The sequence below is a fragment of the Salvelinus sp. IW2-2015 genome, linkage group LG4q.1:29 (assembly GCF_002910315.2).
Source record: "Salvelinus sp. IW2-2015 linkage group LG4q.1:29, ASM291031v2, whole genome shotgun sequence".
NCBI classification, from domain to species: Eukaryota; Metazoa; Chordata; class Actinopteri; order Salmoniformes; family Salmonidae; genus Salvelinus; species Salvelinus sp. IW2-2015.
The window spans coordinates 85914427-85929031 of NC_036842.1; the positions used below are offsets into that span (position 1 = coordinate 85914427).

A 14605-nucleotide genomic window follows, 5' to 3' on the forward strand; every position below is an offset into this window, starting at 1 on the left:
TACATCCTATTCTTAGTAATTTGGCTAAAAAAAGTTGGGAAATGACAACACATGTAACACGATCAGTCGCATATTCAACAGGATAAATTGAAATAAATCTTAAAAGAACTGCTTTTATTGCCTTAAGTATTAGTCCACAACTCAATGAGTTCTGAAGAACTCACTACTGTTTTCTTCCTGGGCTAGATAGACAGTCCACAATTAAAATAGTTGGAAAACAAGCAAAACATAATTTTTTAATACTATGGTATAAACAGTCAACAAAATTGTAATATCATTGATATTTTGGAGCCCAAAAATCAGGTTTAGTTTTTGCCAAATATGGTCAAAGGAAGTCTTACAGGAAAATGTTACGTACAAGTGATGTGGGTGGYCCGGACCCAACCTTGCTCAAATAGTATTTTTGGGCCACGTCTCCGAGGTCGGACCTGATCCTTCTACTCAAGAGGCTTTATCAATATAGTACCAGATACATATGAGAGTTAAAATTAAATCTTTCATCACTAAGAAAAGGTCCAATCTTATGAACCTAAATACATGCATTGGTACTGGAGTTTGAGTACACAATCAAAGGCTATATTTTTATTTACTGGGAAAGCTGAGTAACAAGGACATGTTGGTTGTTGTTTTGTTCTAAATATTTTAATCTTTAAAAGTGTCTAGACAACACATATTGCACAGCCTTTTGTCATTTACTACCAAATTAATATTCAGACAAATCTTAACTCTGTAGCCTTTCCTTAACTTTTCAAATTTTGAATCAATAAACATTGAAATCCCAGGACTATATTTTAATACTTGTGTGCATGACTCAGGAAAAGGTTATAGTTTAAATAAAAAACAGCACATTATTACTTTACAATGCAAACTCACCTTGCCCATCTTTACAAAATATCCTTAGCAAGGATTGAAGGAATGACTTACCATTTCAATGAAAGACAATATGGTACAAGAAATTACAAAAACAATACAATTTGAAATCATTTTTACATTCTTTTCTCTTCAAATTTCTTCTTAAGGGTACTTGATAAACTGGTTTCAGTTACCAACTTATCCAATAACTGAATCCAAAATACTCTTTCTGGTATGTGGACATTGCAAAGTCTGTGTGAATGAAATTGTTCACTATGATATGAAGGAGACTTTGCAGCCGTTGTGAGTAGGGGGTTCTCTGTAATGTCTGTTGTGACCATTGGAGAAGACCTCCTGTCTCTGTGTGGGTATGGGGGACTGAGGTGAATCAAGAGTTCCAAACTCCCTCCCTTCTAATCTGGGAAATGTGCTTTCTGTGTTGAATCCCAGGATCTCACTTATTGAATGAGGCAAATCCTGAAAGGAAATTAAATAAGAAAATGTAGATCTATACAACCAATATGTAATTATGAATCTGCAGTTTATTGACTTAATTGAAAGTATAAATAAATAGCAATCATTGAACATACTGTACCTTACAACTTCTGATCTGCATACAAATTGCCTCTGATTTGTGAAGGATTTCTTCAATGTCCAGCTTCATTGAAAGTTCATTGATGTGCTGTGATAACATACAAAACAATGACATTTAAAACTAAATAACTTAGAAAACACTCCAAACAACCCACCTTGAAAATATGTCTGATTAAAAAAAGAACTCAACTGACAAACCAGTTGAAACTTGCAAATAACAGCTGTTACCTTGAGGATCTCATTGAAGCCGTAGTTTTCCTCCATGATTTTCCTTTTCTCTGAGTCTAGGATGGCACAGCACACCAGCAGATGGAAGTTTTGGCAGGGCAGGCCAGTCCACATGACCTGAGCAGAACCAGGAAGTCTTATTAACAAGATCCATCAGAATGCATAAAGATAAACCATGAAGTCAAAAAGAAAAGTAATAAAAGCATCAACTTGAATCATTAAATAAATCTCATAAGCGCGAGACTGACAGATTGACTTCCCCCTAAATTACAAGGGAGACACTTACGCTGATAGGTCGATGGATGAACAGCACTCACCTCCCACAGACGAAGGACATCTGGATAACTGAGCTCCCTCTTGAAGCGGATCAGTAACCACCGGAAACAGAAATACAGGTAACCTGAATCCTGTGACTCTGGAGGAACCAAAACAAAACACTGATGAGGAGAAATCAGATGGGACCAAGGATGGTAGTCAGTCGCTACTTCATTTTCAAAGATAGTTTTAATTTAGTTAAAAACAACAACCTATAAAATACTATTGGTATTGGTTGATAATCTGCATATTTGCTTAGTTTTCTTTTCAGGATTTGCCTCAATCTTTATGGCTTCATGCAAAATAAAAATATATAAAAGTATATAATACTTTATAATGTGTTACGTACCGAGGTAGTTCCAGAAGGCCAGGTCCAGCAGCCTCAACAGAGTACTGAGCTGGATCAACTGAGTCTTCATGCCCTGCATCGGCTCTTCGAAGTTCTGGTGCTGCGCGCGCGTACACACACACGTTATGGTTGAGTCATGAAAGGGTCACACTCAGGCACATCAAAGTTAACATTGACGAAACAAAACTAAACTATCAGCAGCAGACAAAACAAAGCTAATCTGATTACTCACCATTTGATCCATGAAGGAGACAAAACACCAGAAGGCATCCACCTCGTTGTCCATCACATAGAGGATCGGGGAGAGGAGGTCACTCATACCCTGAACATAACCTGGAGACAAGTACAAGGAAACATTCCCACAACGTTAATTAAGGTGATCGTAACAAAAACCGCACTGATATGCAGTTATCAGCTCATGATTGCTGTTACCACAGGTAAATTACAATCATTTCTTAATAAGGGACATCGATTGCATCTATGCCAATCAGATAACCTTTTCATTCACATATAAATGATCATCTCTGCTGCACGTCTTGGCAATAATGCTATAACTTACCCAGATCAAAATCATACATGCAGTACGTCATCAAGACGTCATGTAGTAACACCAGGCCTGGGTTGTCTATGCCTTCATAGAACCTGTTGGTTCTGTCTGTTCTGTTCACGTCCTTCTCTGAGAAGACAACACATTCACAGATGATAAATAAAGAACCATACAACGCCTAGTTCAGGAAAGGTACACCATGCTAAGGCAGTCATTACAGATGCATCCCTGAACAAAATGTATGTAAAAGTGCATTTAAAATCACAACACATTTAACAGTAAAAACAACACAAGTGATGAAACAGACAAAAGCCAATAGGCTTCAAATGACTTGTAGATTTGTGTGCATTGGGTATATGTTGTGAAATTGTTAGATTCTACTTGTAGATATTACTGCATTGTCAGAACTAGAAGCACAAGCATTACACTATACCCGCAATAACATCTGCTAAACACGTGTATGTGACCAATAACATTTGATTTGAAATGAATCATCAACAACAACTCTCCTAAGACAGCAGGGTAGATATATATATATATATTACCTATCAGGCTCCTGCAGTCTCTTAACCTGGAGTTTCTCCTTTCCTGCTCCTCACTCACCGACTTCCACTGGAGCTTCATCCTGAAGTACTCATCCCTTATTCACCAGGGGGAAGCAAGAGAGGGAAGAGAATATCTTCAGAATTACATTTTACTTTGCTGATATTTCACAATCACATATGGCTCTGCTGGTTAACAAAGGAAAATGTCAACAAAGACCTTATGACCTTCATGGTAAGAACAGCCACTTTGATGGTAATGAAACCGCTCAAAATCTGCATTTGGCTATTCCTGTCTTAAAAGAAAAACATGTCCGTTTCATATATAATGTCTCTCTTGGTAAAGCACACATACGTTTTCCTCCTCTGTTGGCCTTTCCGCTCGTCATAGGTGCTGTCCCAGGTGTAATACCCCAGCAGAAACTTCCAGGCCTCTTTCCTCACTGCATGGCACAAGCCCTGCAGGATCAGCACAACATTAACAGGAATCACTTTACAGACATACCCAGAATTTTTATGGATAGTTAGTTACCACACCAATGTATCTAGAAGGTCTGTTTGGCGGACACACATTAAGCCTAGCCCTGGGCTAAATAGCATGTTCAATAGAGATTCTCCATTTAAAGTGCCGTTTAGTCCCGTACTAGGCTTATTCTGTGTCTGGGAAACTGTCCCAGAGAGTTTCGCTGGAGATTTACTAGAGAAGGTGCTTCATCATTCTGGTAATTTTACAAATCCCCTCAAAACTCAACGTACGCCTTTGAATATGATTTTCTTGAGTTGAGGGACATTTTTCACCCTTCCTTCCTGGTCCTGGTGCTTAGCCCAGTCCTCTGCAGACAGTGGCTCCCTCCTGGTTACCTCTGGCCTGGCGCCCAGGTCCATCTGAGATAGACAGAACAGAACGGCAACCAATAAGACCATGCACTCTTCTGCACTGTAACCACGTTAAAAGACAAACCCCAGCTGGAGACCAAACACCTATTGTGCCACCAGCCGTTATCATTACACCCTGCATCCAGCTGCTGGCTTGCCTCGGAAGATAAAGCCATAGTCAGACCAGGGGATCCCCTACTCACTAATCACATCAGATGTAGTGTACGCACATACAGCAACGTCCAGGTGCAAGACACAAGTAAAGTCATGAAATAAAGATAATGTAGGCATAGAATGGTCCCGTAGTTTTTATGTACTACTCACCCTGGTGATAACCTCAAAGCCAGGTTCCTCCTGCTGGTTGATCTCCAGGCCAGGGATGACCTCTCCCAGTCCCAGGATGTCCAGGTCAGCTACCTCCTCATGGGGCTGCCGCTGCTGCTGCTCCAGCTCGGGGCCGCGGAACGCGTCGAAGATGTAGTTGGTGACCTTGGAGAAGCCGCCCAACGTCGTCACATAGGGATCCTTCTTCAGCTTCTGTTGGGGAAACAGGGTCAAAATAATTAGGCAACCAAACTGAGGTAAAAAAAAAAACTCACTGAAACAGAGATGTACTACCTGAACTAATCTAATAACAAAAACTAAATTCTGTGCAAACCGTTTTGCTACAGTAAGTTTTTTTCCATACAGGTAAGTGCCATTCGTATAACAGGTATATGTACGACACATACAGTAACAAGGCCGTAGTTGTTGTCGTCCAGAAGGTTCTCGAAGGACTGAGAGAGAGCTCGGTTGGGAGTGCTGACCAGCAGGCAGGTTTCATCATCTGGGGCCCTGAAAACATGAGGAAATAGAGAATTTAAAAAATATGTATTTGTTGTCATCAGCCTAAGTAGAGATCCATCCCTATCAAGTGAGCTCTATTTCAGATAAAGGCATTCTATATGAGGGGAGGGACAGAACACAACATATACCCTATACCTCAAAAACGTGAGGGATTTCTTTGTCATGCAAAGCCCATGAAAGCCTCAATATTATTCAAATTCACGTCAATTAATAAAGGATTAATCATACAAAAATAAGATATACAATGTGAGACAAGGCATGGTACAGGATGTGATGTCATTCATCGCCTGTTTTCAGTTCTAACCAGACGCCTGGATGAAAATGGCCGGCCGGCACTTAATCCAAACAATTTCATTATGAAAAGCCATGATAAGAACTTTAATAACAGCTATCTGCTCCGACTGCGATAGAGGAGCACAGTGCCTCTATATAGGGGGAATTATCTGTTGTGATATTTGCCTCAAACAGAAAACCAGACTCTTTCATGAGGAGAAACTGCCCGCTAACCCCAACATCAGTCAGTCAGACAGAAGAGGGGACCAGGAGAGGGAAACCAAGTGTTTGCTATACACCTTATGCAAATCACTAGCATTAGCATATAGATAAGAAACACCATGAAAAGTCCAGTGTTTCAGCTGATAAAAAAAATACTTTGTCAGAGCCCAAAAAAGGAAAAACACAGGTAGCTTAAGCAATTGTACCTACCAATTAACCCCTGGTCTAATGGTGGGCATTGCTACAAGAGGTAATTTTGGCATTTATCCCTCAAAACCAAATCAAATTTTATTGGTCACATACACTCACAATAACATCTGCTAACCATGTGTATCGAAATGCTTATGCTTCTAGATCCGACCGTGAAGCAGTATCTAACAGGTAATATCTAACAATTACACAACAAAACCTAATATCTAAACAAATTCCACAACAAAACCTAATACACACAATCTAGTAAAGGAATGGGATGAGAATATATAAGTATAAAATATATGGATGAGCAGTGACAGAGCGGCTAAGATGCAATAGATAAAGAATAGATAGTGAAGGATACAGTATACAGTATATACATAAGATGAGTAAAGTGAGATATGTAAACATTCTTAAAGTGGCATTATTATAAGTGACTAGTGTTCCATTTATTAAAGTGGCCAATGATATCAAGTCTGTGTATAGGCAACAGCCTCTCTGTGCTAGTGATGGCTGTTTAACAATCTGATGGCCTTAAGCTWGAAGCTGTTTTTCAATCTCTCTGTCCCAGCGTTGATGCACCTGTACTGACCTCGCCTTCTGGATGGAAGCGGGGTGATCAGGTAGTGGCTCAGTTGGTTATTGCCCTTGATGATCTTTTTTGGCCTTCCTGTGACATCGGGTGTTGTAGGTGTCCTGGAGGGCAGGTAGTTTGCCCCCGGTGATGCGTTAAGCAGACCGCACCACCCTCTGGAGAGCCTTACGGTTGTGGGCGGTGCAGTTGCTGTACCAGGCGGTGATACAGCCCAACAGGATGCTCTCAAATTGTGCACCTGTAAAGGTTAGTGAGGGTTTTCGGTGACAAGACACATTTTTTCGGCCTCCTGAGGTTGAAGAGGCGCTGTTGCGCCTTCTTCACCATACTGTCTGTGTGCGTGGACCATTTCAGTTTGTCGGTGATACGAACACTGAGTCCACCTTCTCCACTGCTGTCCCGTCGATGTGGATAGGGGGGTGCTCCCTCTGCTGTTTCCTGAAGTCCACAATCATCTCTTTTGTTTTGTCAACGTTGAGAGGTTATTTTCCTGGCACCACACTCCAAGGGCCCTCACCTCCTCCCTGTAGGCCGTCTCTTCGTTGTTGGTAATCAAGCCTACCACTGTAGGGTCGTCTGCAAACTTGATGATTGAGTTGGAGGCGTGCATAGCCACGCAGTCATGGGTGAACAGGGAGTACAGGCAAAGGCTGAGAGCGCACCCTTGTGGGGCACCAGTGTTGAGGATCAGCGGAGTGGAGAGGTTGTTTCCTACCTTCACCACCTGACGGGGTGGCCCATCAGGAAGTCCAGGACCCAGTCGCACAGGGCAACGTCAAGACCCAGGGTCTCAAGCTGAATGATGAGTTTGGAGGGTACTATGGTGTTGAAGATGAGCTGTAGTCAATGAATAGCATTCTTACATAGGTATTCCTCTTGTCCAGATGGGCAGTGTGTAGTGTGATGGCGATTGCATTGTCTGTGGACCTGTTGGGGTGGTAAGCAAACTGAAGTGGGTCTAGGGTGACAGGTAGGGTGGAGGTGATCTGATCCTTGACTAGTTTCTCAAAGCACTTCATGATGACAGAAGTGAGTGCTACGGGGCGATAGTCATTTAGTTCAGTTACCTTAGCTTTCTTGGGAACAGGAACAATGGTGGACATCTTGAAGCATGTGGGGACAACAGACGGGGATAGGGATTGGTTGAATATGTCCGTAAACACACCAGCCAGCTGGTATGTGCATGCTCTGAGGARGCGGCTAGGGATGCCGTCTGGGCCGGCAGTCTTGCGAGGGTTAACACGTTTAAATGTTTTACTCACGTTGGCCACGGAGAAGGAGAGCCCACAGTCTTTGGTAGCGGGCCGCGTCGGTGGCACTGTATTGTCCTCAAAGCGCGCAAAGTTGTTTCATTTGTCTGGCAGCAAGACGTCAACATCCGCGACGGGGCTGGTTTTCTTTTTGTAATCCAGTCTAAGAAAGTCTCACAAATAGGATTGATGCTACTGTGTAACTACTGTTTTCTTAGACTGTCTGTAAACATACACACTCATACAGTGTCTTTATACTGAGTCATTGTCCACACTGTCACTCATTCACTGTCCTTTGGAGTAGTAATAAAGAAAATAATCAACCTGTGATTCAAATGGGCTCAGAAGCTCCCTCTGCTGGTGATTCACTACATTGCATCCACTATGGTAACATTACCTGGCCTACATAACATTGTCAGAGATCATTTAGCATCCACGATTCCACTTAGAAACAAAATTGTACTCCTGCAARAACCACGGTATTGGATGGAATCAGAATAAATCAACGTCTGATCCTTGTTCCTCTCTAGGTCTCTTCTTTCTAACAACTTTTCACTGAAAAGTTGCTCCTGCTGGCTCTTTGGCTATTTGGTGTCTACAATATAGCACTTTGTGACAACTGCTGATAAATCAATTTGATTGATTAATCGTCAAACCACTATTTTCCATTTCAGAGCCAGTTGGACCATGCAGACTAGTTTAGGAGACCAGACACTGAGAGACTCACTCTGTGATTATGATGTATCTCCTCAGGCAGTCAAGGAAGCCTTCACTACCCCCCTGGTGGAAGTGGAGAGATGGCAGTGAGGTGGGTGGCTCCTTCATTCCGAAAACCAGACGGGACCAGCCCTCCTCCTTCACTGTGATAGACCTCAAGTCCCACACACTGAAGGTGAAGGACCACTTGCTTTTCTCATGCGTGTGGTTCAATGCACCTGGAAGAAAGCAAAGGAATGAATCCAAAGTTTCATTCTGACATTATCTGTTAAGTCAACATGCAATTCAAACTAAGTTCAGTCCTTAATAAACCAAAAGTGGAGATTGACAAAGGAAAGCCCAAACCTTGGCAAGAGATTATCATTCTTTCATATATATATCAGGGGGATATACAAGAAACACATTTCAATGACATCCTGAAATATCACGGCTTTCAGCCAATCAGCATTCAGAGCTCGAACCTCAGTTTATAATTGTAAATAATGTATGAGTGTTGGGGTATGACCCTGGCCACCTGTAAAAAATAAAATAAAAAAAACAGTGCTGCCTGATTTGCTTAATATAAGGAATTTGAAATGATTTATACTTTTACTTTTGATACTTAAGTATATTTAAAACCAATTGCTTTTGGACTTCTACTCGAGTAGTGGTTTACTGAGTGACTCACTATTAGTCAACTTCTGCTGTAAATGAACTCATGTGTTGAGTGAATAAGTCTGAAGGAAGCCTCAGCAACAAAGCTCATGTTACATGTAGGATGTATTGCATTCCAACCGTGGTCCTGGGCGAGCTACAACGAATGCACCCAATTGTTCACCCACCCTCTCCGTTGGAGCAGGGTTTCCTCTTGGGAAAGGAGACTGCGTTGATCATGTCCCACTCGGTCTCGTAGCTTTGCTGCTGCTCCAGCACCACGGCCTGCTGAGGTGACGACCTCTCTTCCCCAGGACAATAGGCCCACTCCATCACTGAGCTGGAATCCTGGGGGAATGGAATGGATTTGCCTCGTTAACAACARGATTCAAGCCTTTACCTATCATTATCATTCAAATTCTAGAATCTTAAAACAGATGTGTGAAAGGTGCTGCTAACTGTTAGAGTTCTGGAATTTTCTGAATCGTAAAGAATGTTAATGGGAAAGTTATTGAAAGGCGGTTGTTTGTGAAGCCTATCCCTATCAGCCATTGTTGAAAACTTTGACAAATACACACAAATCTTCTATAAAGATGCATCAGATAATACCCTTAACACTTGTGATCTGAAACGCATTACCGGTTTTCCATCCAATTTACATGGTGGTAAATGTACACTGCTGCTGAACAACTGGGTAGCATTTCAGTGAGTAAAACATTTAAAAAAAAGAACATTTCAAACCTTGCCAGCACAGAGCATGTTGGATGGATCAACAGTGTCCTCCAAGGGTTTGTATTCCACGATGATTTCACCATCCTGGTAATCATTAAAAACACAATAAGCAATCATTCAACCAGCAATTAAATATTATAAATACAATCAACAACTGATACCTTATCAATAATCCGTAGGAACCCAGAAACAAGCAGATCTTGCTCTTCACTGTCTTCAGTATTTGAGTGAATGAAAACACCTTCATGTTCAAATAACACCTGAAGAAAAAGACAATACAGCAGGAATATGAATAGGTGATATTATTTCCAAACAGCTTAGCTAGCTATGTGTTTTTATATTGCCTTAAAAGCCTACCATTGACATTCTACATGTTATTCTTCCTCACTATTACTAAGAATATTGGCCAACAATAGTTGGCAGTGGGGTAAAGTACTCAATTAAAAATACTTTAAAGTACTTCTTAAGTAGTTTTTTGGGGTATCTGTACTTTACTGTTCATATTTTTGACAACTTTTACTTCACTACATTCCTGAAGAAAATATTGTACTTTTTACTCCATACATTTTCCCTGACACCCAAATTTAACTTGTTACATTTTGAATGCTTAGCAGGACAGGAAAATGTTTCAATTCACGCATTTATCAAGAGAACATCCCTGGTCATCCCTACTGCCTCTGATCTGGCGGACTCACTAAACACACATGCTTTGTTTAAGCAGTAAGGCCCGAGGGGGTGTGGTATATGGCCAATAGACCATGGCTAAGGGCTGTTCTTAGGCACGACTCAACGCGTGATATACGGTGCGACATTACACGGCTTTCAGCCAAATCAGCATTCAGGGCTCGAACCACCCAGTTTATAATTGCTGATTGGCTGACAGCCGTGGTATATCGGACCATATACCATGCGTTGCGTCTTGCCTAAGAACAGCCCTACCCATATACCACGGATATGACAAAATATGTATTTTTACTGACAGCCATTTATTTACAGATTGCCAGGTCACACTCCACCACTCAGCCATTATTTAAGCGATAAGGCACGAGGGGGTGTGGTATATGGCCAATATATCATGACTAAAAGTTGTGTCAAGGCACTCTGCGATGCGTTGTGCATAAGAACAGCCCTAAGCCGTGGTATATTGGCCATATACCACACCCCCTCGTGCCTTATTGCTTAAATAATGTCAGTGTTGGTGTGACCCTGGCTATCTGTAAATATAAAAAACAAGAAAATGCTGCTGCCTGGTTTGCTTAATAAGGAATTTTAAATGATTTATACTTTTGATACTTAATTAAGTATATTTAAAACCAAATAATTTTACTCAAGTAGTTTCTTTACTTTTATTCAAGTATGACAAGTGGATAATTTTTCCACCACTGTCTAGCAGTATAGTAACACGTTACATCCAAGTGCACTTGCCAACTACAACAACGAGACCGTTGGATACGGATGTCCACTGAAACATCATTATTGACATTTGCGTTCATTGGTCAGTTAGGCTCTCATGTGACAGAGGTAGCGATCTCAGAAAGAACAGTGCGGTATAAGATGTACTACTAAGAGCAATTTCGAAAACCAGTCATTTTAGTGGGAGGGTAGCTAGATGGCTAGCTAGGGAATCCATAACTGAACCAAATAGCCAGCCAGTTTAGCTAACAAACTACTGTAACTAGTTAGTGTTATAGACCAGCAATGAGCTAGCTAGGTAACGTTAGTAAGATGCTAATTGAGCAAACACTCGGCCGATTAATTGATGTTTTTTGCAACTTGAAACCGGAAACAGAGTACAACACAGGCGAGGTCATAAATTCAACTACCGAGATATATTGATATGTTTTCGTGGCATTGTGGGCGGTAAGCCAGCTAACGTTACGTTAGCTAGCAAGAAAGAAAAACAGCTGATGGAAACCACCAACAGTGGGGAAGATCAAGCGTCTGTATCAACGGACACTACTCCATCCACAGTTATATTCACATTTATTGATAGATACATCTGAATACGAAAAAACTGACGCAAAGATATTACACAAGTTGTGCATTCAGTACCTTGGGAGGAGTATCAGCCGACATATCGCCTATTATCACTTACGACGACGTAGCACAGCTCACGTGCCTGACAGCTTCCACAACAACAGTGACAAGTCATCTTCCGCATTTCCATAGCAGCGCAGGCGCAATTAAGGCTTGGGTGTTACCACGCAGACGGAGTTCCCAAATAAAGGGACCATCTAAAAAGTGCCCGTTTTGTTCTGGATTTTCTTGATTAGATGGAGAGGCAGGTGCATTGAATATAGCCTGTATCCCAGAGAGAGCCTTGGGAATATAAAGCTCTGGTTTACCCTAAACCAAGGGAGGCAGGTGGGAGGAGCTATAGGAGGTTGGGCTCATTGTAATGGCTGGAATGGGAAAACATGGAACGATATCAAACATGGAAACCACATGTTTGACTCTGTTCCATGTATTCCAGCCATTACAATGAGCCAGTCCTCATTTAGCTCCTCCCACCAGCCTCCACCTCCTTAAACTTGGTCACAGTCACAACCATTGGCCATAAAATGGCCAAAACCTGTAAAGTGTTGGATATGTCATGGAACAGGACCACATCGCTAACATATACTGAACAAAAATATAAATGCAGCATGTAAAGTGTTGGTCCCATCTTTCATGAGCTGAAACATAAAAGATCCCAGAAATGTTCTATTTGCACAAAAAGCTTATTTCTCTCAAATTTTGTCCACAAATGTATTTACATCCCTGTTAGGAAGCATTTCTCCTCTGCCAAGATTATCCAGCTACCTGACAGGTGTGGCATATTAAGAAGCTGATAAAACAGCATGATCATTACACAGGTGGACCTTGTGCTGTGGACAATAAAAGGCCACTCTGATACATGTAGTTTTGCCACACATCACAATGCCACAAATGTATCAAGATTTGAGGGAGTGTGCAATTGGCATGCTGACTGCAGGAATGTCCACCAGAGCTGTTGCCAAAGAATTTAATGTTAATTTCTCTACCACAAGTTACCTCCAACGTCGTTTTAGAGAATTTGGCAGTATGTCCAACCGGCCTTACAACTGCAGACCATGTGTAACTACGACAGCCCAGGACCTCCACATCCGGCTTCTTCACCTGCGGGATCACCTGAAACCAGCCACCCAGACAGCTGGGGGTTTGCACAACCGAAAAACCGTCTCAGGGAAGCTCATCTCTGTGTTCATTGTTCTCACCAGGGTCTTGACCTGACTGCAGTTCGGTATCGTAACCGACTTCAGTGGGCAAATGCTCACCTTCGATGACAACTGGCACACTGGAGAAGTTTGCTCTTCAAGATTAAATCCCGGTTTCAACTGTACCGGGCAGATGGCAGACAGCGTGAATGGCGTCATGTGGGTGAGCGGTTTGCTGATGTCAACGTTATGAACAGAGTGCCCCATGGTAGCAGTGGGGTTATGGTATTGGCAGGCGTAAGCTAGGACAACAAACACAGTTGCATTTTATCGATGGCAATTTGAATGCACAGAGATACCGTGACAAGATCTTGAGGCCCATTGTCGTGCCATTCACCCGCTATCACCTCATGTTTCAGCATGATAATACACAGCCCCATGTCACAAGGATCTGTTCACAATTCCTGGAAGCTGAAAATGTCCCAGTTCCTCCATGGCCTGCATACTCAGACATGTCACCCACTAACCGGTGCCCCCGCACATTGGCTACCCGAACTATTTGCATTGTGTCCCACCACCCGCCAACCCCCTCTTTTATGCGGCTGCTACTCTCTGTTTATCATCTATGCATATTCACTTTACCTATATAGTGGCTTGCGAAAGTGTTCACCCCTCTTGGCATTTTTGCTATTTTGTTGGCTTACAACCTGGAATTCAAATAGTTTTTGGGGGGGTTTGTATCATTTGATTTACACAACATGCCTACCACTTTGAAGATGCAAAAAAAWTTTTTTTTACTGAGATCATGTGACACATCATGTGACACTTATATTTCACACAGGTGGACTTTATTTAACAAATMTATTTAACTAATTATGTGACTTCTGAAGGTAATTGATTGCACCAGATCTTATTTAGGGGCTTCATAGCAAAGGGGGTGAATAGATGTGCTCACACCACTTTTACATTTGTTATTTTTTTGAATTTTTTTAAACAATTAATTTCTTTCACTTCACAAATTTTGACTATTTTGTATATGTCCATTACATGAAATCCAAATATAAATACATTTAAATTACAGGTTGTAATGCAACAAAATAGAAAAAACACCAAGGGGAGATGAATACTTTTGCAAGGCACTGTACCTACATATACATATTACCTCAATTATCCCAACTAACCGGTGCCCCCGCACATTCACTCTGTACCAGTACCACCTGTATATAGCCTCGCTACTGTTAATTTCACTGTCATTTTACTGTTCTTTATTTTTATTTCTTAACTTATTTATTGTTTACCTAATACCTTTTTTTTTTTACTTAAAAATTGCACTGCTGGTTAGGGCTTGTAAGTAAGCATTTCACTGTAAGGTTGTATTCGGCGCGCGTGACAAATAAACGTTGATTTGAGCATGTTTGGGATGCTCTGGATCGACGTGTATGACAGCGTGTTCCAGTTCCCGCCAATGTCCAGAAACTTCGCTCAGCCATTGAAGAGGAGTGGGACAACATTCCACAGGCCACAATCAACAGCCTGATCAACAATTTATTTCAACTGACTTATTCCTTATATGAACTGTAACTCAGTAAAATGTTTGATATTGTTGCATGTTGCGTTTATATTTTTGTTCCGTGTATTTGTGTCCTGTCATAATGAAAGGACACAA

General features: G+C 41.5%; 1 protein-coding gene across 3 annotated transcripts; it reads right to left on the reverse strand.

The window, feature by feature from the left end:
* Window positions 1–687: 687 nt before the first annotated feature.
* Window positions 688–11920, reverse strand: LOC111962709 (TBC1 domain family member 15). Of its 3 annotated transcripts, none has more exons than XM_023986003.2 (17): window positions 11816–11920; window positions 9925–10023; window positions 9773–9847; window positions 9220–9379; window positions 8409–8616; window positions 5035–5137; window positions 4628–4840; window positions 4226–4312; window positions 3783–3886; window positions 3431–3525; window positions 2898–3014; window positions 2571–2671; window positions 2339–2438; window positions 1992–2089; window positions 1675–1791; window positions 1448–1534; window positions 688–1329 (listed from the first exon to the last, which is right to left on the reverse strand). In XM_023986003.2, the coding sequence occupies exons 1-17, from the start codon at window positions 11837–11839 to the stop codon at window positions 1126–1128; spliced, it is 1992 nt and encodes a 663-aa protein (XP_023841771.1). In that variant the 5' UTR covers window positions 11840–11920; the 3' UTR covers window positions 688–1125. The 3 variants fall into 3 exon arrangements, 2 of the variants coding, with proteins under 2 accessions (XP_023841771.1, XP_023841770.1); XM_023986002.2 differs by having other exon boundaries at window positions 4184–4312; XR_011479719.1 differs by having other exon boundaries at window positions 857–1329; window positions 1992–2111; window positions 4184–4312.
* Between the last annotated feature and the right edge of the window lie 2685 nt (window positions 11921–14605).

Excerpts from the sequence above, each read along its gene's own strand:
- LOC111962709 (XM_023986002.2), bottom strand. The coding sequence starts at position 11,839 with ATGTCGGCTGATACTCCTCCCAAG. Across the intron at positions 5,138-8,408 it reads AGATACATCATAATCACAGA|GGCCCCAGATGATGAAACCT; the intron begins GTGAGTCTCTCA and ends TCATGTTTTCAG. Across the intron at positions 4,841-5,034 it reads ACAACTACGGCCTTGTTACT|AAGCTGAAGAAGGATCCCTA; the intron begins GTATGTGTCGTA and ends TTTCCCCAACAG.